Source organism: Emys orbicularis, chromosome 10, assembly GCF_028017835.1.
Source record: "Emys orbicularis isolate rEmyOrb1 chromosome 10, rEmyOrb1.hap1, whole genome shotgun sequence".
NCBI lineage: Eukaryota > Metazoa > Chordata > Testudines > Emydidae > Emys > Emys orbicularis.
In genome coordinates, this window is record NC_088692.1 from 44,037,738 (window position 1) to 44,063,983 (window position 26,246).

The following is a 26,246-nucleotide window of genomic DNA, read 5'->3' on the forward strand; positions in this document are numbered from 1 at the left end:
CTCTCATCCTGGTATTCTGGCGCTTCAGGGCAGGGGAAAGCAAGTCACAAAGTTCCATGAAAGTGCCCTTACGCATGCGAAAGTTTTGCAGCCACTGGGAATCGTCCCACACCTGCAGCACGATGTGGTCCCACCAGTCTGTGCTTGTTTCCCGGGCCCAGAATCGGCGTTCCAAGGCATGAACCTGCCCCAGTAACACCATGATTTCCACATTGCTGGGGCCTGTGCCTTGTGAGAGGTCTATGTCCATGTCAATTTCCTCATCACTCTCGTCGCTGCGCTGCAATCGCCTCCTCGGCTGGTCCTGGTTTTGCTTTGGCATGTCCTGGCTCTGCATATACTCCAGGACAATGCGCGAGGTGTTCATAGTGCTCCTAATTGCCGCGGTGATCTGAGTGGGCTCCATGATCCCAGTGCTAGCTATGGCGTCTGGCCTGAAAAAAGGCGCGAAACTAGTATCTGACGGACGGAGGGAGGGAGGGGCGAGTGACGACATGGCGTACAGGTACAGGGAATTAAAATCAACAAAGGTGGCTGTGCATCAGGGAGAAACACAAACAACTGTCACACAGAATGGCCCCCCCCAAAGATTGAACTCAAAACCCTGGGTTTAGCGGGCCGTTGATTTCACGGAGGGAGGGGGAAGCAAATGAATACAGAACAAATCTATTTTTTACATCTTAAGCTGGCAGACGATGGTGCAGCATGACTGATAGCCCTCGGCATCTTCTGGGTGCTTGGCAGAAAATACTGGGCGCTTGGCAGAAAATAGCGTACTACGACTGATAGCCATCATCGTCAAGACAGTTCGATAGGACTGAGCATGTCTGCCCAGGTGCCCATGATTGACAGCCACAGCAGTAGGACGACGATGGATACCAGTCATAATATACTATCTACTGCCAAAAGGCAAGGGGTTGCTGCTGTGTACAATGCAGCCCCACGTCTGCCAGCCCCACGTCTGCCAGCACCCAGATCGCCGATGAAGGCTACCAGTCATACTGCACCGTCTACTGCCAAAAGGCAATTAGCTGCTGCTGTGTAGCAATGCAGTACCACGTCTGCCGGCACCCAGAGGACATATGGTGACGCTGAGCTGAGCTGAGCGGGCTCCATGCATGGCGTGGTATGTTGTCTGCACAGGTAACCCAGGTAAAAAGGCGCGAATCGATTGTCTGCCGTTGCTCTGATGGAGGGGGAGGTGCCTGACGACATGTACCCAGAACCCCCCGCGACACTGTTTTGCATCATTCAGGCATTGGGATCTCAACCCAGAATTCCAATGGGCGGCGGAGACTGCGGGTCTGTGGGATAGCTACCCACAGTGCAGCGCTCCGGAAGTCGACGCTAGCCTCGGTACTGTGGACGCGGTCCGCCGACTTAATGCACTTAGAGCATTTTATGTGGGGACACACACAATCGGCTGTATACAACCGATTTCTATAAAACCGGCTTCTATAAATTCGACCTAATTTCGTAGTGTAGACATACCCTTAGGCCAAGATCCTCAAAGATATTTAGGCTCCTAACTTCCTTTAGTCAATAAAATCATGAATGATGTGAAGAAAGTGAATAGGCAAGTGTTATTTACCCCTTCACATAACACAGGAACTAGAGGTCACCCAATAAAATTAATAGGCAGCAGGTTTAAAGCAATCAAAAGGAAGTACTTCTTTACACAACGCACAGTCAACCTGCAGAACTCGTTGCCAGGGGATGTTGTAAAGGCCAAAAGTATAACAGGGTTCTAAAAAGAATTAACTAAGTTCATGGGGGCTAGGTTCATCAATGTCCCTCAATGGCTATTAGTCAAGGACGCAATCCTATGTTCTGGGTGTCCCTAAATGTCTGACTGCCAGAATCTAGGACAAATGACAGGGGGCTGGATCACTTGAAATTGCCCTGTTCTGTTCATTCACTCTGAAGTATCTAGCACTAGCTGCTGTCAGAGACAGAACATTGGACTTAGATGGACCATTGGTCTGACCTATTATGGCTGTTCTTTTTGATTTCAGTGGAAGTTAGGAGCCTAAATGTTCTTTAAGGATCTGGACCTTAGCCTCTATGGCAGGTCTGGCACCGCACCATTGCTCACGTTCCATCCACTTGCATACATTTTAACCTGCAGTGGAGATGGAGTTTGGTGTAGTCCAGGTTTTATGGAGAACTGGAACATGCACAACTGACGGGAAGCAGCCGGTGCTGACTAGTATGGCCAGGGTGTTAGTCTGGTAAACTGTTATAGGAAGCAGACTTTGCAGTATGCTGTCATGTGATGCACACCTCATCAGTACTCTTGGGTGGTTATTTACGGATGGCAGAGTATACATCTTATTTGCATAGCTTAGTATGGAGTTAATTAAAGCAATTTATCTCATTCTTTTAACAGGTCCCCTAATCATTTTCCATTATGTAGCATTCAGGTTTGCTGGGTTTTTAGTCATTTAACACAAGAATTCTCTTTATGGGTGTTTATTTCAGAGAGGTTTTTCACATGGATAGCGCATTTGAATAGATCACTATGAGTAAATGAACTTGTTTAGCAGTGATTCCTACACTGGGTATTTGCCTAAGTGTACTTTAATGCATTTAGTAGCAGTGACTCACCACATCTCTTCTATTTTATCTCTGTGAATAATGCAAAGTCATGACTATCTAACAGAAATACATGCTCAATATAGATGAGTGTCTATCTATCCCTCCTTCCGTGTGTGTGTATCTCCTCATTCTACCCAGTGAGTAGCTGCTTTCTGAAATGAACCTTTCCTCCAACCTCCCCCAAACCCTACCATCCCCACTCCAGTCATGCTGACATCTGCTAATGCACTTTACAAATGATGATTTCTATTTCTAGCCTGACTAGCAGTCCAGGGAATTAAACAGTGACCTGTTTCCTGTCAAGAAAGTTGCTGGTGAGTGTAGTAGTATATCATTCAACATGCATCCTCCAGGAGATGGGAGCTGCTCCTTTGTCAGGGGAAAAAACTGCTTAAAGGCAAAAATTTAGGAAACATTCCCATGTAAAGAGTGACCATATAAAGAGGGGAATTCTTCTCTCTGAATCAGCTCTTAACCAGCGCCCCAGACTGGTCTTGTTGGAGATAGTGGGTGTTTTTGATGGGATGTGGTCATTAAATATACCATTGCACTCTTTGTAAGAGTAGGAAGGTTAGCCATGGTATCTCATTTAAATTCCACTCCTGGTGATATTCTGGCTTTGGTTTTGCTTCATTTCTGTGCATTGGCAGAAAGCTACTTGGTTCAACCCAGAGCTGGCTGCATTGCAATGAAGGTTGAAAATGGCCCAAATGCTTTGTTAATTTAGAGTTAAAGTTAGAATCATATAAATTTAGGACTGGAAGGGTCCTCAAGAGGTCATCCAGTCCATCCCCCACATGATGAAGCAGGGCCAAGTAAACCTAGATCATCCCTGACAGGTGTTTGTCATTCTTAAAAACCTCCAGTGATGGGGATTCCACAATCCTCCCTTGGAAGCCTATTCCAGAGCTTAACTACCCTTATAGTTAGAAAGTTTTTCCTAATATCTAATCTAAATCTCTCTTGTGCAGATTAAGCTCATTATGTTTTTGTCCTACCTTCAGTGGACATGGAGAACAATTGATCCCTGTCTTCTTTAACATATTTGAAGACTGTTATCATGTCCCCACTCCATCTTCTTTTCTCAACACTAAACATGTCCAGTGTTTTTAACCTTCCCTCATAGGTCAGGTTTTCTAAACATTTTATTTTTTGTTGCTCTCCTCTGACTCTCTCCACATCTTTTTTTAAAGTATGGCACCCATAAGTGGACCCAGTACTCCAGCTGCAGTCTCATCAGTGCTGAGCAGAGCAGGACAGTTACCTCCCAAATCTTACCTACGACAATCCTGTTAATACATCCCAGAATATTTGCCTTGTTTGCAACAGCTTCACATTGGCTCATATTCAATATGTGATCCACTAAAAGCCTCGGCTCCTTTTCAGCAGCACTACTATCTAGCCAGTTATTCCCCATTTTGTATTTGTGCCTTTGATTTTTCATTTCTAAGTGCAAACTACTTTGCACTTGTCTTTATTGAATTTCATCTTGTTGATTTCAGACCAATTCTCCAGTTTGTCATGGTTGTTTTGAATTCTAATCCCTGTCCTCCTAAGTGCTTGCAACCCTCCCAGCTCGGTGCCACCTGCATATTTTATAAGAATACTTTCTACTGCATTATCTAAGGGCGGGTCCACAAAGAGATTTAGACATTGCAACACCAAGCATTGTAGCGCCTAACTTTTAGAGGCCTAGAAAATCATAGGTTCAGCACTGAGATCTGCAACGCTGGGTTAGATGCCTAGACTCCCTATTCATTGCAAAGGGAGAGATCAGCGCCTTGCAATGCGATCCACAAAAGCCAGCATGTTAGCCCACACCTAAGCTAGCCAATGGGAGATGATGACAAGAACAGTGTGTGTAAGCCCCACCCCTCTCATGGGGATAGGCACCTAAGTCCAGTCTGCAGGGAGGCGTCTTTCTCCCCCTCTGCTAGGTGGTGGGGGGTGGGGGCTGTACCTGGGTCTCCCACATCCCAGGTAAGTACTCTAACCACTGAGCTAAGAGATGTAAGGTGGGCACCACCACCTCTCTGGCCAGACTCTGAATGGGACCCGGTCTGCTAGGTGGCCTCTGAGCATGCCTGCTGGAGTGGACCCTGCACACAACTTAGGTGGCTGAATGCCTTTCTTCCCCTGGCTTGTGAATCACTCTGGGGCTCAAGCGGAAGAGAGGTGTCCGGACACAGGAGAGAGGCAGCTGTTCACATGCCCAGAGACAGGAACATGGGCACCCGGGGAACTTTTACTCTGAAAAGCTCAGTTGCCAAGAGAGTTTAGACAGCTACAGAGTTTACAGGAGTTTTGTGAATCGCAGTGGAGCCAAAACTGGGACATAGGCACATAACACCTGACTTAGGTGCCTGAGTCTGAAGTTTAGGTATAATAGTAACTTTGTGGATTCCCACCATGACTCATTAACGAGAACGTTGAATAGTGCTAGACCCAGGACAGAACCCTGAGGGTATGTCTACACTGCAACCAGACACCCACAGTTCCGGTGCCAGCAGATTTGGGCTCAGGCTAAGGTGCTGTTTAATTGTGGTGTAGACATTTGAGCTCAGGCTGCAGCCCGTGCTCTGGGACTCTCCCACCTTGCAGGGTCCTAGCACCCAGGTTCCAACCAAGCCCAAATGTCTACACCATAGTTAAACAGCTCATTAGCCCAAGCCCCATGAGCCTGAGTCAGCTAGCACAGGCCAGCTGCAGGTTTTTAACTGCAGCATAGACATACGCCACTAGATACATCCTCCCAGTCTGACAGTAAACCATTGATGATTACTCTCTGAGTGTGGTTTTTCAACCAGTTGTGCACCTACCTTATAGTAATTTTATCTAGACCATATTTCCCTAGTTTGCTTATGTTATGTGGGACTGTGTCAAAAGCCTGACTAAAATCAAGATATGGCATGCCCATCCACTAGGCCAGTAACCCTCTCAAAGAAGGAAATTAAGTTGGTTTGGCATGATTTGTTCTCGACAATACCATGTTGGCTATTACTCATCACCCTGTTATCCTCTGGTGCTTACAAACTGATTGTTTGATCATTTGTTCCAAGAACTGAAGTTAGGCTGACTGGTCTGTAATTCCCCGAGTCCTCCTTTTCTCCCCTCTTTAAAAACCAGCACTATGTTTGCCCTTCTGCAGTCCTCCTGGACATCACCTGTGCTCTGAGTTCTCAAAGATAATCTGAGATTGCTTCAGCTAGTTCCTTATGTACCCTCGGGTGAATTTCATCAGGCCCTGCCAACTTGAATACATTTAACTTATCATAATATTCTTTAACTTGTTCTTTCCCTATTCTGGCTTGCATTCTTTCCTCCTTGTTGTTGCTTAAGTATATTTTTCTTATGAAACTGCAAATACTTAAAAGTCCAGGAGAACATAAATTAAGGCAGCATTCATGCCCAATACAATATAAATCTCCAAACATTAGACTGATACCATCCATGATATTGATCCAGACCAACACACTAATACCCCTCTGACACACAATAATTTTCTGTTCCATAATACTATCCCCTCTCAATGCACACAGCCAAAAACTGAAAATCCCATTGCAGCGTGCACTCTGAACTTTGTCCTTCCAACACTTCAATATTTAATTTAATGTCAGTTATTGTAAAATTACAATCCTAGCATGTCCACACAGCATACACTAGGTATTGAACAGAAAGCTGATTTGACTCGCTGGTCAAAAATCACAAATGAACATCTGCTAGGTATTTACACTGTGACTTTTAAAAAATCAGATCAGCTATGCAATACCCACTGCCATTCAGAAATTCACACAAATATGATTGAAATGCACATGCCCACCCTATTTCATAGGCATATCCATAGAACGTTGTAACTAAATTACAGATTAGCAGGTCAGAGTTAAGGGTGTGGGCTGCAATGTGATTTTTTCCCCCCAGTTCTAAGGTGTGTGATCATATTGTATTAAAAGCAAGTATGTTAGAACTGGCTGGTCAGACAGTGTGACTGAGCAGCTCAAAACAAGAGGAAAACCAGCACTAAGTCAGCTAAAATAAATCTCATGCATTCTTGCTGTTAATTTTCTATGTAAGCTTTTGGAAATGGGAGGGGAGCTGTGGTCAGCAAGGAAATGGGAAGGGAAACATCCATAAGCCAATCTCTCTATAAGTTGTAGTCCACAATATGGGAAAAGTTTAAGATCTAGTGGTCACAGCACAAGACTGCGAGTCGTTTGAGTTCTGTTCTCTGCAGTGCCACAGACTTGCTGTGTAACCATTAGACTATCCCTTACCTTCACCATGTCTCCGGTTCCTCATCTGTAAAATGGAGGTGATAATCCTTACCTACCTTTCAGGGGAGTTATGAGGCTAAATTTGTTACTGTTTGGGAAGCGCTTTGGGATCCTTGGGAGGTGTTGGAGAAATGCAGCGCATGGTTATTAATAATTGCTACTAGCCCTTCTAAACGTCACATGCATTTTTATTCATCTCAGTCAATAACTTAGAAAGGGCAAAAAGAGGCTTCTTACTGCAAATATAAAATGACATGAAGATGTTTGATCCCCCCAAGGTGTTGTGATCACTGAGCAGCCATTGACACTAAATTAATGATCCTTCAGTAAGTGTGTTGCATTTGACCTAGATATATGTGGGCTGTGGCTTCCTTATTGTTGCTTTTATAACTTCTAGGAATTCTGGTTAGCAAATTCCACTAGGCACCTCTTTTTGCAGTGTGGGAATGGTGTCTAGGCCAAAATCCTGGTGCTCTTCAGCTGCAGTTTTCTTCTTCATAGAGGCCAAAGGTTGTATTTGCTCACCATTTGGGGCACCCATTAGTGAGTAGTCAGTGCATTGGATATAGATGCTCATCGTCTCTATTCCATATGTGATGCTTTCTAGATGCCAGGAACAAGAGGAATCGATGGCATTTGTCTTGACTCACTTCTCCAAATCTGTGCTGAAACTCTGCTTTAAGTACCACATGGAAATGAACGTTATGACTTAATCTCTGCTTGTTCGCCTCACAAAATGACTGTGTGTGCGTGTGCAAAACTCAAAACTCAGCATTATAATGTCAGTGGCACTGCCGTTGATCAGGTCAAGGCTGACGTGTGTTGGCAGAGCTATGAGGGGGTACTAGGACTGGAGCAGCAGGGACTGCAGTATTCAGGACCACAGGGAGCTGGCAGAGCTGTGTATCTGGATTAATTTACAGTGGACTGGAATATGAGGGAGTTCTGCAAATCAGGGTTGAAGTATATTGCTCAACCTGTGTGTGGGAAATTTCCTGCTACCCACACTGACTAGTTAGCCAATGCCATCAGTTTCTCACTCTCTGCTGAACCCTAAAATCACCTGCTGATGTTGAGAAAGGCAGGCAGAGAAATCAAAAAATCTCTGCAGAAAGCGACTGTCACCTTTATGTGTATGCAGGGCTGGCTGCTACTTTAGCTTTCATCCGCGTCCTTTGAAACTTGGGGAGGAATCAAGGCCGGCTCTAGGCACCAGCTTAGCAAACAGGTGCTTGGGGCGGCATATACCAATACCATATACCAATGTCTTCCAGACTTGCATGCTGTTGTGTGATTATCTAAATTACTTGAATAGGAAAGCTGCGTCATCATATCAGGCCCTTAATAAACAAGTTTACAGCTTGGATTTGTTCAGTACTAGCATGTATTGCGATATGGCATGATGGTGCTCTTAGACACACAGACTTATTTTGTTGCTTAGTTTCTAACATCCGCTACTGGGCTTGCATGCTAGGTAGGCAGTTGCACTGGGTATGTGGCAGGGCAATGCCTATGCATTGAAGAGCAAGATAAAATTAGCTGATGGGATTTTCAGAGGTGCTCACTGTTGGCCTAACTTTGCTCCCACTGAAGTCCATTACCATGGGCTTCAGTGGAACCAGATTTAGGCCAATGCTGAATACTTCTGAAAATCCCCACTCTGTGTATGTGTGTGTGTGTGTGTGTGTGTGTGTGTGTCTGTCTGTCTGTCTGTCTGTCTGTAAATATATCTTACAATTATACAATATACTTACTGTTTGGGGAGTGCAGTGTTCATTGATCTAGACAGAGAAGTCTTTTGTTGTTGTTTGTTGACAATTTAACAAAATAAAGATGAGGGGTCAGATCCCCAGCTTGCACAAATTAATGTAGCTCCGTTGAACTTGCTAGAGCTACGCTGTTTTATACCAGCTGAGAATCTAGCCCAAGATACAGACTCAAGGAGTAAAATTCTTAACTAGATCTACATTCTGAGCATCCCAAAGTTGGGTGTGGCTGATGCAAACCCATCTTGGCTGTGTAGCCAATTTGCCAAGAAACATGTGCTATGTCTGTTTCACAGACCAAATTCTGTGCTTGGTTACATCAATGAAAATCCAGAGCAGCTCCACTCAAGAGTGCCCCGGTGTAAATAGGAGTGGAATTTATCTCTTCTATTGTAAGCCTTTTGGGACGGTGACCTTGTCTTCCTCTCTGTACTCTACATGGCAGAGAATATATTGAGTGCTCAGGAAATGAAGAATAATAAATAAAGTATCTTGTGACAGTGTGAGTAAGCAAACAAAGCCGATAGATGAGTTTGCCCTGTGCACTTGGTTCATTTACTTTGACAAGCGCATTTTAATTTTTAATTGTTTATGATACTTCTTAATATAGCAGTAAATGCCCTGTAGTATATTGTGTAGAAGTAATGCAATATTGGTGATAATGAGGCCACGTTACATCGATGTCTCCACTAGTTAAGCCTCTGTTGAGGATTGGAGTGAGGCTACTAGGTTATTTGTGAGACTCCTCAGCAAAGTCTGAGAATTAGTGAGATTTTCTGTCTGTCTTACTCTGGATTAGCTGCTGCAGCAGCATCGTGTGATCACTTATCTATTATACTAATACCTGGTAAAAAACAGCGAGTGGTTTATAACATCAGGGATTATGCTCAGACACACAGTGCTTTCCAAAAATAAAATGAATGCTGTTCTGAGAGCCCTTCAGATAATATTGATTGACCAATAAAGAAAAGACCAGAGTATCAGAGACTTGTTTGAGGGCACAGCAGTGAAATGTTTCCCTTGGTTACTTTGACAATTAAATACATATCTTCAGGCACGCGACTATGAGCTGTATTGATCATTTCTGCACTGCATGGGCATCCATGGAGCACTGTCTAAACTCCCCAAATCCAGTCTCTGCACACGCTAGGCACAGTGAGAAATCTAAGCTGAATTCTCGGGATACTGCACTGGATCAGAGCAGGCTCCATCTAGTGCAGAGTCCTCTTTCTGATTGTGATCAGCACCAACTGCTGCAGGAGCAGGTGCAAGAAACCCGCAGTGGGCAGTTCTGAGAGAGCCTGCCCAAAGCACTACGTTCCTTCTGACTCCCAAAGGTCAAAGGTTGGCTGACGCCTGAAGTGAGAGGGTTTGTATCCCTTCCATTAGCTTTTTTTTTTTAGTGTTTGTTTATTGTTAGAACGGTGGTTGTTTTTGTCAGCCATGTAAATGTCTTGGTCTTTTGGGTTATTCCAAAGCCCTGATCAGGATTTTGGAGTGTACACCCCCATTGCATCCTACACCCCCATCAGGATCCACCATGCCAGCAACCTAATATCCCTCTTTACATTAAGTGCCTAAATACAGTGGTCACTGGTGTGCCCTAGATGTACCTCTGACAGGCAGGCAGGGGGTGGGGAAGCTAATAACAGTACAGTTTTATAAAGCAGATGACTTGGTCTCTCTTGCCCTGGGGCACCTCCTTTGGCTGATATCCTGTCTCTGTCTTGCTGTATAGGTTCTACTGGGATCTGACTATGCTGCTCCTGATGGTGGGAAACCTGATCATTATCCCCGTGGGCATCACTTTCTTCAAGGACGAGAACACCACCCCATGGATCGTTTTCAATGTGGTCTCAGACACCTTCTTCCTCATCGACCTGGTCCTCAACTTCCGGACCGGCATCGTGGTAGAGGATAACACCGAGATCATCCTTGACCCCCAACGAATTAAGATGAAGTACCTGAAGAGCTGGTTTGTGGTGGATTTTATCTCCTCCATCCCCGTGGACTACATCTTCCTGATCGTGGAGACCCGTATCGACTCAGAGGTTTACAAGACTGCCCGGGCTCTGCGCATTGTGCGCTTCACCAAAATCCTCAGCCTCTTGCGCCTGCTGAGGCTCTCAAGGCTCATCCGCTACATCCACCAATGGGAGGAGGTGAGCAGAGGCTGTGTTTCATGTGCACTTGGGCCCTGAGGCCCCTTTCCCTTCACACCAGGAGCGCAGTTCCTCCCACTTCACACCACTGTAAGTGGGAGAAGACTTGGGTTCTAGCTGTGGCTCTTGGCAAGTTGCCAAGGTCTGTGAGGGGGGAATGTCGGGGGGAGAACAAGAGCAGTGGAAGCATGTGACCGTGAGAAGCAGGCCAAGGAAAAGGAGGGCTAGTGAGGGGGAAATAGAACTCAGGAACAGGTTTGGGTGTTTGGCTAACGAGGAGGGGACGCAGCAGGTGGTACCTGATGGTGGGAGGCAGAGGAAGAAAAGAAGGGCGGCTAGTCCAATACACAGGGGGGAGGAGTTGATGGAAGTAGCATCAACACTTGGCCCCGGGAGGATACAGGATGGCAATAGGGGGACTATAAGGGAAAATAGAGACAGACAGGAGTTACGGCCGCAGGGAACAGGGGATAGATTGGTAGATTGCGCTGCCCCCAGGCAAAGGCAGGTTTATGTGATTGGGGACTCCTTACTGAGGAGGTTAGACAGGCCTGTAACCAGGGCGGACCCGGAAAACAGAAGGGTGTGCTGTCTGCCGGGCGCTAAGATACGGGATGTGGACCTGCGGTTGAAAAGGATCCTAAAAGGAGCGGGTAAGAACCCCTTGATCGTCCTTCATGTAGGAACGAATGACACGGCTAGGTTCTCGCTAGAGAGAATCAAGGGAGATTATGCCAGGCTGGGGAAGACGCTTAAGGAAGTCGAGGCTCAGATTATCTTCAGTGGGATTCTGCCTGTTCCTAGAGAAGGACAGCAAAGGGCAGACAGGATTGTGAGGATAAATAGCTGGCTAAGGGAGTGGTGCTATAAGGAGGGCTTTGGGATGTATGGCCACTGGGAGGCTTTCGGGGACAGACAGCTGTTCTCGCGGGATGGACTTCACCTGAGTAGGGAAGGAAATAGACTTCTGGGAGGGAGGCTGGCTCATCTCATCAAAAGGGCTTTAAACTAGGAACTTGGGGGAGACGGTTGGGAGATGTCCAGTTGATCTCCACGCCAGATTCCAACACTGAAAAAGAGGGCGAGGAGAAAAGCACAGATATAGGTAGGGGTAGGGAATTGGACATAAGAAGGAGGGGGCAGATGGACACTACCGGGTCCGTACCAAAGTGCATAACTAATGGGAGAAAGGATAGACAGCATACAGTAAGATGTTTATACACCAATGCGAGAAGCCTAGGTAACAAAATGGAGGAATTGGAGCTCCTGGTCCAAGAAATGAAACCTGATATCGTAGGAATAACCAAAACGTGGTGGAATGGTAGTCATGACTGGAGTACAGGTATGGAAGGGTATGTGCTGTTTAGGAATGACCGGAAAAAAGGTAAAGGTGGGGGTGTGGCATTGTATGTCAATAATGAGCTAAAATGTAAAGAAATAATAAGTGATGGAATGGATAAGACGGAGTCTGTCTGGGCAACAATTACACTGGGTAAAAGAACTACTAGAGCCTCCCCTGAGATACTGCTTGGGGTGTGCTATAGACCGCCGGGATCTAGCCTGGATGCGGACAGAGAACTATTTAATGTTTTTAAGGAAGTAAAAACTAATAAGAGCTGTGTGATCATGGGGGACTTTAACTTCCCAGACATAGATTGGGGAACAAATGCTAGTAACAATAATAGGGCTCAGATGTTTCTAGACGTGCTAGCAGATGAATTCCTTCATCAAGTAGTAGCTGAACCGACGAGGGGGGATGCCATTTTAGATTTGGTGCTGGTGAGTAGTGAGGACCTCGTTGAGGAAATGGTTGTAGGGGACAACCTTGGCTCGAGTGACCATGAGCTAATTTGGTTTAAACTAAATGGAAGGGTTAACAGAAATAAAACTATGACTGTGACTAAGGTTTACGATTTCAAAAAGGCCAACTTTAATAAATTAAGGCAACTACTTAGGGAAGTGGATTGGGCTAACATACTTAGAGAGCTAAAGGCAGATGAGGCCTGGGATTATTTCAAGCTGAAGTTGCACGAGCTGTCCGAGGCCTGTATCCCGAGAAAGGGGAAACGGTCAGTAGGCAGGGGAATTAGACCCAGCTGGATGAGCGGGCGTCTCAAAGGGGCGATTAAGAAAAAACAGAAAGCGTACAAAGAATGGAAGAGAGGAGAGATCGGCAAAGAAACCTACCTTATTGAGGTCAGAGCATGTAGGGATGCGGTGAGAAAGGCCAAAAGCCGTGTAGAGTTGGACCTCGCGAGGGGAATTAAATCCAATAGTAAGAGGTTTTATAGCCATATAAATAGGAAGAAAACAAAGAAAGAGGAAGTGGGGCCACTGAAGCTTGCAGATGGAGTGGAGATTAAGGACAATCTAAGCATGGCACAATATCTAAATGAATATTTTGCATCGGTGTTTAATAAGGCTAATGAAGGGCTTAGGAATAGAGGGAGCGGGACAGAGGGGAATAAAGGAGGGGCAATTGACATTAAAGTATCAGAGGTGGAAGCCAAACTTGACCAGCTAAATGGGACTAAATCGGGTGGACCGGATGATCTTCATCCTAGAATATTGAAGGAGCTGGCGCGAGAAATTGCAAGCCCCTTGGCGATAATTTTTAATAAATCTGTAAACTCGGGGGAGGTACCGATGGACTGGAAAATAGCTAATGTGGTTCCTATTTTCAAGAAGGGGATAAAAAGTGACCCGGGTAACTACAGGCCTGTTAGTTTAACTTCTGTAGTATGCAAGGTCTTGGAAAAAAATTTGAAGGAAAAAGTAGTTAAGGACCTTGAGGTGAATGGCAATTGGGACAAATTACAACATGGGTTTACGAAAGGAAGATCGTGCCAAACCAACTTGATCTCCTTTTTTGAGAAAGTAACAGACCTTCTAGATAAAGGAAATGCGGTGGATCTAATTTACCTAGATTTTAGTAAAGCGTTTGATACTGTGCCGCACGAGGAATTACTGGTTAAATTAGAAAAGATGGGGATCGATATGAAAATCCAGAGGTGGATAAAGAACTGGTTAAAGGGGAGACTGCAGCGGGTAGTACTGAAAGGTGAACTGTCGGGTTGGAGGGAGGTCACCAGTGGGGTTCCTCAAGGTTCGGTTTTAGGTCCGATTTTATTTAATCTATTCGTTACTGACCTCGGAACCGAATGTAGGAGTGGGCTGATAAAGTTTGCGGATGACACAAAGTTGGGAGGTATTGCCAATTCGGAGAAGGATCGGGATATTTTGCAGGGAGACTTGGATGACCTTGTAAATTGGAGTAACAATAATAGGATGAGATTTAATAGTGGGAAGTGTAAGGTGATGCATTTAGGGATGACTAACAAGAATTTTAGTTATAAGTTAGGGACGCATAGGTTGGAAGTGACGGAGGAGGAGAAGGACCTCGGAGTCCTGGTTGATCGCAGGATGACTATGAGTCGGCAATGTGACGTGGCTGTGAAAAAAGCTAATGCGATCTTGGGATGCGTTAGGCGAGGTATTTCTAGTAGGGACAGGGAGGTGCTGCTTCCGTTATACAAGGTGCTGGTGAGACCTCATTTGGAGTACTGTGTGCAGTTCTGGTCTCCTATGTTTAAAAAGGATGAACTCAAACTGGAACGGGTACAGAGAAGGGCCACTAGGATGATCCGAGGAATGGAAAACCTTTCCTATGAAAGGAGACTCGAGGAGCTCGGTTTGTTTAGCCTAACCAAAAGAAGGCTGAGGGGGGATATGATTGCTCTCTTTAAATATATCAAAGGGATTAATACCAAGGAGGGAGAGGAATTATTTCAGCTTAGTAGTAATGTGAATACGAGAACGAATGGATATAAACTGGCCGTGGGGAAGTTTAGGCTTGAAATTAGACGAAGGTTTCTAACCGTCAGAGGGGTAAAATTTTGGAACAGCCTTCCGAGGGAAACGGTGGGGGCGAAGGACCTCTCTGGCTTCAAGATTAGGCTTGATAAGTTTATGGAGGGAATGGTTTGATGGGATAATGTGATTTTAGTCAAACAGGCATTAACGGGCCATCACGGGTAAAATGAGGGTCCGGCTGTAGAATCTTGCCTGTATGCTCGGGGTTCTGCTGATCGCCATATTTGGGGTCGGGAAGGAATTTTCCTCCAGGGTAGATTGGCAGAGGCCCTGGAGGTTTTTCGCCTTCCTCCGCAGCATAGGGCAGGGGTCGCAGGCTGGAAGATTCTGTTGTGGGTGAGTCAGCTTTTGTGGCCTGCATCATGCAGGAGGTCAGACTAGATGACCATATTGGTCCCTTCTGACCTTAAAGTCTATGAGTCTATGAGTCTAGGAGGACCCTTAACCTGGCAAAATGTTGGCACTGTTGCTTTAGACTGTACTGTCTCTTTAAGGGTCATGATGTAATGTTGGATGATGTTTCACTGTTTAAAATGAGAGTAAATTCAGGTCATCCCACTGCACGTCATATGAGATTGTAGAGTAACCGCAAGGAGAAATGGATAGCCAGTCTGCCTGCTGTTGCTCTTTCAGAGCCAGAAAGCACTACTAGGTAAATAACCTAGGGCAGGGGTTCTCACAACAAACTCTCAACTCTCAGAGTGTGGCCACCATCTCTTGCTGGGGACCGCTCTGACAATCTTTCCTAAAATATTTAATTAACTTTAGGAAAGCCAAATAAATATGCACAGATACATGTCCAAATTCCAACTTGTCTCTGTCCCTATCTCCCGTGGCTTTTCAGCAAGAGCCCACCCTGGGGAAGGTGGGTTGGGAACTCACCGGCTGCCTGCGGAGTCCCAGGCTCTCCATGCCCTGGCTGGGTGGGAGTGGGGGAGCTGATCAGAGGAGCGCCACAGCAACCGAACATTGCAGCTGCTTCCACAGATAACTGCTGCAGGCCCCACACACACTGGTCCCTCGTGTCTCCAGAGGCGCTGCCCAGAATGCAGGGCACCGATCCCTGCTGGTGGCACCAGCACAAACAGCAAGGCAGCGCATCTCACTGCCCTTGGTAACAGCTATTCAGGAGCAACAGCTGGGTGCTGCAGGGAGGGGCCACTGTTTTCTGGGAGGGGAGACTGAGGGTAAGGGGTGGGCTGTGACTCAAGCTGTTCGGGAGGCAGTGGAACCTTTACATTGTCTTCCCCCCCACACTATAAACACATACATTTGGGGGGGCAATGCCCCCCAATTTCTATCCATACTTTAGAGGCTGTCGTGGCCGCAAAAAAATCTGCAGGTGGCTGCATTTGAGAAACACTGACCTGGGGTATCAGCCTCTCTGCAGGTGCCTGCACAGACACGGACTTGGCCTCAGATACATGTTTTCATGAACCTGTAGCACTTGTTTATCCAAGTGACTTCATTCATTACATGCTTATCTCTTGAGTAAACAGCGTGGTGATGTATTTATTACCTGCCAGCTTTTCTAAATTCTCAAACGCCATGTTCAGGGGAAAAAGAAAGCCAGACAATCTGCCAGCAAACAGACACTGCTTGGTGATGGGGAGAAACCTAACAATCCGGCACAGCCTGATAGCTCTCCGCACCTCCCTGGCCCTGCAAGGAAATTCCAATGTATGGGTGCTGATACTCTGGTTCCCAGGTTGGTTTGATTGGAGCCCCTTGTCTTGGCTATGGCCTAAGAACTGATCACCTCCCAGTCCCCTGCTCCCTCCACAGAAGCAGGGAAGGAGCTCCCTATATTTATACCCATGTCTCAGGAGCACATCTGCAGTGGAGGAAAGGCTGGTCAAGCATCATGCATTTTTCTCTTCTCTGTACCCCAGCTAGTCCTGGGTTCCCCAGTTTTGGGAGCACCGATTTTATGCAATTGTGCCATTTCCTGTCCTGCTCCCCACAGTGGCATGGCTAAGAAGGGAGTGTCCTCAGTCACTGTGAAATCGCCGGGGTTCATCTGTGTGTCCTTGTTAATAATAATTTGTATTAGAGTACTGCCAAAGGTCCCCAATCAAGATTAGAGCCCCATTGTGCTTGGCACTGTGTGGGGACACAGTGAGGGGCAGTCGCTCCAAATAGTTTGTAAATAGACAAGACAGATGAAAGTGGGGAAGAGAAGCAGAGGCATGTGGGAGTGCGGGAGGGGAGAGTGGCTTTTCCCAGGTCACACAGCAGGTCAGAAGCAGAGCTGGGAACAGAATCCAGGCCTCCTAGTTCCAATCAGAGAACAGAAACAATACCATGTGAATTAGGTGACCAAACACACAATAATGAACTGTGAGTAGATGAAGCGAATGAATCCATAGCCTGAAAATTGTCCATCCAAAAGCGTCCATTAATACTGATGAATAAATATGTCGGATAGGATCACGATCCATTCACAAATGACTTGGGATGGGATTAATTCAGGCACAAATATTTGTGATGAGTAGAATCATAGGACTGGAAGGGACCTTGAGAGGTCATCTAGTCCAGTGCCCTGCCTCATGGCAGGACTAAGTATTATCTAGACCATCCCTGACAGGTGTTTGTCTAACCTGCTCTTAAAAATCTCCAGTGATGGAGATTCCACAACCTCCCTAGGCAATTTATTCCAGTGCTTGACCACCCTGACAGTTAGGAAGTTTTTTCTAATGTCCAACCTAAACCTCCCTTGCTGCAATTTAAGCTCATTACTTCTTGTCCTATCCTCAGAGGTTAAGCAGAACAATTCTTCTCCCTCCTCCTTGTAACAACCGTTTATGTACTTGAAAACTGTTATCATATCCCCTCTCAGTCTTTTCTTTTCCACACTAAACAAACCCAGTTTTTTCAGTTTTCCCTCATAGGTCATGTTTTCTAGACCTTTTAATCATTTCTGTTGCTCTTCTCTGGACTTTCTCCAATTTGTCCACATCTTTCCTGAAATGTGGCACACAGAACTGGACACAATACTCCAGTTGAGGCCTAATCTGCGCAGAATAGAGCGGAAGAATTACTTCTCGAGTTTCGCTTACAATACTCCTGCTAATGCATCCCAGAATGATGTTCGATTTTTTTGTAACAGTGTTACACTGTTGACTCATATTTAGCTTGTGGTCCACTATGACCTCCAGATCCCTTTCCGCAGTACTCCTTCCTAGGCAGTCATTTCCTATTTTGTATGTGTGCAACTGATTGTTCCTTCCTAGATGGAGTACTTTGCATTTGTCCTTCTTGAATTTCATCCTCTTTACTTCAGATCATTTGTCCAGTTTGTCCAGATCATTTTGAATTATGATCCTATCCTCCCAGCTTGGTATCGTTCGCACATTTTATAAGTGTACTCTCTATGCCATTATCTAAATCATTGATTAAGATATTGGACACAGAACTGATCCCTGCGGGACCCCACTCGCTATGCCCTTCCAGCATGACTGTGAACCACTGATAACTACTCTCTGGGAACCAGTTATGCACCCACCTTACAGTAGCTCCATCTAGATTATATTTCCCTAGTTTGTTTATGAGAAGGTCATGCGAGACAGTATAAAAGGCTTTACTAACATCAAGATATACCACGTCTACTGCTTTCCCCCATCCACAAGGCTTGTTAGCTGCCAAAGAAAGCTATCAGGTTTGTTTGACATGAGTAGTTTGACTATCTCTAGCCCAGGAGTCTTTGTAGTGTTGAAGGAGCATGAATCTGTTCCTTTCTGTGCTATGGTTCTGCTGGTCCAAGAGGAGTTAAATAATTTGGCTGCTTCTTGTACTGAACTTGTTTAAAACATCAGCAATTAAGAGCTAATCAGGCACCCTCTTCCCCTGCTACCCTCCCATTTCACAGTGGGCAACTGTCCCTAATTTGAGTCTGATAACATGACCAACATGTGGTTTAGTGCACCTTTGCTGCCAGCGACACTAAGCCCAGGTGTGGCTACCATTGGCATGACATCTCCAGGTGCTCTGGAACACTCCAGAGATCGGGCTCTCCAGTGAGGTGTTACGCTGCAAGTGTAAGGGACAGGTGGTGATGTATTGCCACTGGGGACTACACTGCAGAGCCCAGCAGTGCAAGCCCAGGCCTGTCTTTGGCACAGGACTGAGCCAAAACAGCTGGTTCTCGGGGATGACCCAATGGTAGGAAGGTTTCTTGGTTTTGGGTGGAGTGGTGAGAGATTTCCTTGTTGGGGTGTCACATGCTACAAAGCAGTGAGGTGTCAGGGAGGAGAGTTACTCCTCCTCCTTGGGCAAGGTTAGTCTGTCCTGCTCGCTGGAATCACACAGACAGTTCTCGTGTCTCTTACCCTGAAGTGCCTACAGCTGATCTGTCTCAGACAACAAGTTCCCATGCAGCTCTCCTCACTGCACAGGCCAGAAATGTACAGCTGTAGCAGGGAGCCATGTGAGACTGGATTGACTGTGGGGGCAGGGCGTGAGGTGGAGGGCTAGCCAACCAGAGAGAGACAGAACGATGTGGGAGGCGAGGGGGAAGTGAGGGTCTGTCTGGGTTGGGGCCTAGCTGATATGGGGAAATGACTGCATGTATAGGCAGGCTGAGGAGAGGCTAACATGCAGTCACTCTCCCTTGTTTACTAGTCACCCCCATTGTCATCATTCTGTCTCTCTAGCTAGCCAGCCCCCTACACAGAGTGGGGGTGTGGAGGGTAGTTAAGGAGAGGGTGGGAAACAGTAGCTGGGTCAGTAGGAGGCAGGGTTAGTTCGTGTGCATGGGCTAGTTAGGAGGACAGCGTGAGTGTGATAGGGCTAGCTGGCGGGGGGATTGTCCTACTCTGTGGGTGGAAACCTAGTGTTGTGGTAGAGCAGTTTGATTCACCTGCATGGAGCTTGTGCCTTGCCTTCTGAGGGAGAAATTGCTGCTGCAGGGGAAAAAATAGTCACCTAATATTGAGACTTAAGTTCCTTCTGAGGGTAGGGAGTTCAGGCATCCATCCACAGCTCCTCTTGCCACTAAATGCAGAGGGGCTTTCTATCCTGGCTCTTACTCTGAGTCAAAGGGGTAGAACTTGTAAGATGTTCATTTCCCAAGTTCACTCTACTCCCCCACCCCTATTTGTTCCCCTCTCACATGTTGGAGTTGTACAAGCGCTGCATGAATTCAGCTCCACAGTGAGTGTGGGAGAGAACCTTCTCAAAGGCTGCAGTGCGGCAACACAACCAGCCACTTATCAGTTCCTGTCGGTGCCAGAAGGTGCCATGGGCTCAGGAACCGGATGATTTTTGTACATGCACCTTCCCTTTCTGTGAACAGACAATCCCGACTTCCTCCATGGGCTTGTGAGGTTAGAGCAGGGCAAAGGCTTCAACAAAGATTTCGCTAATGTTCACTTGAACTAAAACTTGAGTTCATTCAGTTCATCGTAGTCATTTGTATTTGCTTTCTAAAAGTATGCCTGCAAACAAGTGTCCTGGCAGGAATGACTATGGAAAGAGCCAGTTTTAAATAAGTAGGAGAGAATATTCTTGGAAAGCAGATTTTGACCACATAAATGCAAGTGTTCGTCCTAGAAAGCTTGTCTTAAATTCCTCCGGTCGGGGGACAGAAACAAGACCACATGCCTCTGATTCCACCAGACAGGACCATTGTGGTCAACCTCTGATCTGTGCATCCAATCAAAACAAGCAAGAGTGGTTCAGATTTTGAATGTTAAATACAATAAAAATCTTTGCTCATACAAAGTTTGAAATGAGAGAGGCAAAACTGACTGAATAATAAATCTAATTTGCTGAGCTTTGCCAGTGGCACCTACCCTAACACTCAGTACTAGTATGTAGTACCATGTATAGACTTGTCGGTCATTTGAGGTCAAAGCCATTGTTTCCTTGGTGAAATTAAATGTGTAGCTGGAGAACAGTGGAATCTCCTTCTTGAGAAATCTGTTTTTAAACAGCAAAACAACAGCTCTGGTTAAATTTTTGTTTTGGACAAAAAATGGTGCTTTCATTACAATGGACTTTTCTATAGGACTTTTTTTTTTGTCAAAAAAACAAAATTATTTTTGCTTTTGGAAACCAAAAACTGGAAAAATTTCAGGTTTGGGATTTTTTAATTAAAAACATGAAAACTTCTGAAGAAAAATTTAAATGACAACTTAAAAAAAATGTATTTTCCCTAGGAACAAAAAACCTTTCCCCATCCAGTGCTACCAAACAGGTTGCTGATCTTGTCCTCTGCCTCTGCTGAGTACTGGTAAGGGGTGTAGGTTTAGCCTGGAGAATATACAGTTCTCAGGGTCTGTAACTTAATGTTATGGGTATCTCAGTTCCAGAAAGACGTTGGCACATTTGAGGGACTTCAGAGAAGCCCAAAAAACATGATTAAAAGGAGGGATCGGCTTGTGAGGAAAGAATAAGAGTGGAGAGCAGTAGCTGCTGGCTGGGCGCCCAGCTCTGAAGGCAGCACCGCACCAGCAGCAGCACAGAAATAAGGGTGGTTAATGTGAAAAGTGATATTCGTCAATATCACTTTTCACAGCAGATTAGTGCCCCATTGCCATCCTTACTTCTGCACTGCTGCTGCCGCTCTGGGCTTATAGCCAGAGTCCCACGGCATCCAGGTGAGAGACTGCAGGAGGGAGGGGGGTAAGGAGAGCCCGAGCCCAGGCTGCCTCCTGGTGTGGGAATGGTGGGGGTGGAAAGGAGAAGTCTATGAGTCTATAACCTGAGCTCCGGCTGCCTCCGGTGAGGGTTTGGTGGGGGGGGGGGTGAGCCCAAGCCTGGGTGGCAGGGCTCTGGCTGTTCCCTTTATCCCCACCTCCTGAGTGTGCATGGCCCTTCTGCACAAGCCCCAGCCACCCAGGGCTGACAGCCAGAGCTCTTCAAAAACAAACGCACAGCTTGCACCTCCTTTGACATAGATGACCCTTGACTAGATGACCTCCTGAGGTCTCTTCCAACCCTAATTTTCTATGATTCATGATTTTATGATTCCTGTGCTTCCAGTGGGAGGCCCGCCCCATAGTGCTGCTCTAGAGAATGTAGTGCAGGGTGCAGTCCTGCACTAGGGATGGAGCAGATGGGTCAAATTATAGTACTACAGTAGATCCTCGAGGTCCCAACATTGTTTGGGGGCCCCAGTGTGCTAGGTGTTGAAAATGACCTCCAGGGCATTGTTAATCTCTAATGTTCACTGTCAAGGCAAACCCCCACTGGAAAGTCTGTAGCATGACCCAGGACTGTCTCTGAGATCTTTGAACGAAAGCTGATCCACTGGGGGGAGTCTAGACAGTGAGTTTCCCAACTGTACACCCCTGCATTTCTTTAAATGGCCACTGGAGCAGCCTCTAGCACTCCTGCTGAAGCCCTAGTAACTTGCATTCCCACTGCATAGAATGACCAAGAGCCCTGGCATGTGTTACCTCCGGAGGAAATCCTGGCCCCACTAATTCCAACTCTCACTGATTTCAGTGGGGCAGTATTTCATCCCTGTACATGGTGACCTGCTGTTTGACTTGTGAATGTGACCCCTTTTGCTCCTACACATCCTCACACCCTCCCTTAATGGGTTGTAGCTGCTAGCGATTGACATCTGTACCTAAGCAGAGTCCTTGTTAGAGTAATAAAACTAATGAGGTCTGGTCTTGGATTTTGCCCTCAGCAGGAAGTTATGTAGCTGTAGTGCAAATTAAGCTTTCCACCTGGGCAATGAAAATACACAATTTTCAAAGGGAATATAATAAAAAAATGGGTTGTAATGAATTATAAAGAGCAAGGCAAATATTTGAATAGCTATGTGGCTGCAAAGGATGAGGAGGTTAGGATGGAGAGGAGAAAAGCAGTTTTACACTTGCTTTCTGGCAATATTTAATGTTTTTATTATCAATGAGATAGGATGATAAAGAGAATGGATGGCTCCAGGGGCTGCAGAGCCATTTGTCTCTAGGTCACTAGTTCAGATCCAGCTTGGTAGCGAGTGAACGTTATATGCCATCTTATGGCTGTTCGACTACACTGCTACCTCGATATAACGCGACCCGATATAACATGAATTCAGATATAACGCGGTAAAGCAGTGCTCCAGGCAGGGCCGGCTCTGGCTTTTTTGCTGCCCAAAGCAAAAAACGCCCGGCCGGCCGGAGCAGCAAGGGGAGGGGGGGAGGAGGAAAACAAACCTGCCCCCGGCCGGAGCGGCGAAGGGCAGGGGGGAGAACAAACCAGCCGGCCGGAGCAGCAAAGGGGGGGGGGTGGGAAACAAACCTGCCCCCAGCTGGAGGGGGGGAGACAACAAACCGGCCGGGGCGGCAAAAGGGGGGGTGGGGGGGCCCCGGGAAACAAACCTGCCCCTGGCCGGAGCGGTGAAGGGGGAGGGGGGAGAACAAACCGGCCGGCCGGAGCAGCAAAGTGGGGGGGGGGACGACAAACTGGCTCGCCTGCCGGAGCGGCGAAGGAAAGAAAAAATAAAAACAAACAAAAAATACCTGCGGGGCAGTGGGAGCGTGGGTGCAGGGGGACTCCCGGCCCTGCAGACCCCGGGCAGCGGAGTGCGCACCCCGGCTAGCGGGGGGGGGGGGGGGGAAGAGAAGGGGGGCGGCCAGGCCTTCCTTAAGCGGGGCGCTTGCCACGCGGCCCCTCCTGCTGCGCCGCCTGCTGGGAGGGCTCCGCGCCGCTCCGTTCGGCAGGCAGGGAAGGACGCGGGCTGCCCTACCGGGCTTGACGCAGGGCACTCCCCTCCTCTGCCCCCTACAGGGCGGCGGGAGCAGTAAACCAAAAAGAAAAAACCTGCAGGGGCGGCCAAAGCATTGAAGCGCAAAACAAAACCAAAAAAAAAAAAAAAAAGGATTAGATGGAATGCCGCCCTTTGAAATCTGCCGCCCCAAGCACGAGCTTGCTCGGCTGGTGCCTGGAGCCGGCCCTGGCTCCAGGGGGGCGGGGCTGCGCACTCTGGTGGATCAAAGCAAGTTCAATATAACGCGGTTTCACCTATAACGCGGCAAGATTTTTTGGCTCCCGAGGACAGCGTTATATCGAGGTAGAGGTGTATTTATCTCTGATCAGTTTTTGGCAGACACGTGTCTGTTACAAAGCCATCACCACAGCTAGCCTCGTTGGTCCCCAGGTCCCATTCAGGGGCAGCCTCTCAGTCCTGGAGGGTGGTCTCTCTAGAGCAGGGTGAAAGCATGTTGGTAAGAGGGTACAGGGAAGTTTGTCCTGCCTCTGCCTGGCCTGCAAGTCATCAGGGCTATCACACTGGAACCTTTCACCGGCACCAAACACACTGTGATTTAAGGACAGGATGACTAGAATCAGCTCCGTGTGCTATCTAGAGGCTGCTGTAGCCTGTCACTTTGCCGTCCGTAGGACTCTAGACTACTCCATATGACGTTCCTTTCCCGGTGCATTCTGGGCACTGTGATAAGGCTGCTTTCCTCTTGGAGAGCTTGGATCTATTTCCCAGCCAGCAGCAGCAGCTCCTCGTTCGAAGTCCATGCCTCCCCAGTTGTGGCTATTTTTTTCCAGACAGTTATTTTTGCGTAGAATTTTCTGCTAGGTTGTATTCTAGCCCCAGGCTGCCATGTCATGGTAACACAGGGTCTCAGGTGAAGAAGTGCTGGAGTCTGGCACAGGGAGATTCAGATTCCAACCATGGTGGTTTCATAAGAGGCCTGTAAATAAGGGGGAGCCAGGTGAGCTAGCTATAAACTCTTCCCATAGATGCTACATACACTGGTAATGGGCCAGTCACCTACTGTACTGATGTAGGGCCATGGTGCTCTTGTCACACTGAGATCTCCCATCATGTTGCTACATGAGGCATTGCTGGAGCACCCCAGTGCTGTGTCTTGTGTTCTGAATTCCAGATTAAGCCCATGTGTAGCAGGAAGAGCAGCTGAGGAGCCACTGGTAACCCTGTAACTAATATGGAGAGAGTCCAATGAGCACAGGGACCAAGAGGGTCAAGGCCTGATGGGTATCTGCTGAGATACATGGAAGCAGCTGAGATTCAGACCTACATGGGCCTATGCTAGGCCAGTGCTAGCAGATGTGTTAGGCAGTTTAGAAGGTCTCCATTCTCAGTGGCATTGGGAAACTGTCGTAAGGTACAAACCAGCTCAAGCAGTCCATGTGCCACAGCAAACCTGCCAAAGAAGATCAGTGCAGACCTCTGCTTAGCCAGGGCTGCATCTTCTGTGGCTAAGCTGCCTAAAATGACGTGTACAGCACATACGTTAGCAGCTGCTGATGGGCTCCTTTTGATGGAGGGTTTCATTACAAACTGGGATGTTGATCCCACCACCCTGGTCCTTCCGCTTGCAATACATGCTATAGTGTTTGGGCAGCATGAGAGACGTGCTCAGCCAAACATGTCAAGAGTTTCTGCCAGATGTGCCTGGCACCACATAGCAGATAAATCCATTTTGCCTAAGCCGTAGCAAAGGGCAGCAGTGTAATTGCTGCCTTCATAAAATGACAGTGAACCCACTTCCAAGAAGGCTCTATGGATTGTAGTCATCTCAGGTAAAGAACTTAACGAGACAGCTGGCTAGAGCAGAGTTTCCTCTCTGCTGCTTTATCATCAAATGAGACTGGTGGGAGAGATGGACGTTGGACCCACAAATGAGGCAGGGAACCTGCCTGACAATTTCACAGGGCCAAATGGTTAAAAAGCAACCCCAGGAAAGGAGCTGTCTCTGAAACTGAACCTCACCCACAGCTGGTTGCAGGTGTGAGTCTAGGGGGTTTGGGGCCATAATAGTAGGGTGTAGCAACAGGGAACCATGTTGGTTAAGAGAGTATATAAAACTGGGTACCTACTTTCCGCAGACAGGACACTGAGGAATGAATGGGAACGGGACAGAGAAGAGTCACTCAACAGGGCAGTAAAAATAAAAATGACCTACTGCGATGATTTAGGCCATATGTTCAGCAAAGGGGCATCTGCCCTCGAGCCGTGTGGCCATGCATGCTGTGACTCAGCCCTGTTCTACCTAGGCATGAGACCAGGTGGACCCTTCAGCGTACAAGCCACCACTAGCTGCTGTCCAAATTGACTCCACAGTAATGCACATGTGCATGGCCCCTTCATGCATTCCAGTACAGAGGATGGGTTGGGCAGTGGAGAGACAGGTTAATGAACAAAAACCCAGGTCTCCTGGTTTGAAGGAGTGTAATGTAGCCCGTGGAATGCACTGAATCACTGCTGGGGCTCTAGACCTAGACAGCAGCTGCATACCTCTTGCAGCTCACGCCCACTGTAGTAAAGAAGGCTGAGTACACCCAGGCCTTGCTGACATTTTTTGCTTGTCCCCAGACCTGAGATACTAGCATGGCCATGGAGTAGTTGTGAGCTGGAAGGGCACTGTGGGTACTGCCATGCAAGGGAGCTCCTTTAAGGGCAAGAGCTGCCTCTCCAAGTATGAGATGCAATGGGGGGAGAGGGGGGTGTCAGCTGAGCTGAGGAACCAGGATCCTCCTACCTGCAGGGATGGCTCAGGGGGCAATTGGTTGGGCAGCATGCCCAGCAGCATTGCTAACCATTTCTCTGCACACATAAGGGCTGAGGCCTGGTCAGTCCCCCATGGGGCTGTGGAGCACTG

The 26,246-nt window shown here is 47.2% G+C and overlaps 1 protein-coding gene across 1 annotated transcript in view; it reads left to right on the forward strand.

Annotated features, from left to right (window-relative positions):
- The window catches only part of HCN4 (hyperpolarization activated cyclic nucleotide gated potassium channel 4), a 188,760-nt gene that overhangs the window by 41,562 nt on the left and 120,952 nt on the right, over positions 1–26,246 (forward strand). Inside the window, exon 2 of the mRNA XM_065412232.1 lies at positions 10,374–10,797. Coding sequence (XP_065268304.1) covers positions 10,374–10,797 — 424 coding nt within the window. The remainder of the gene's footprint in view (positions 1–10,373; positions 10,798–26,246) is intronic.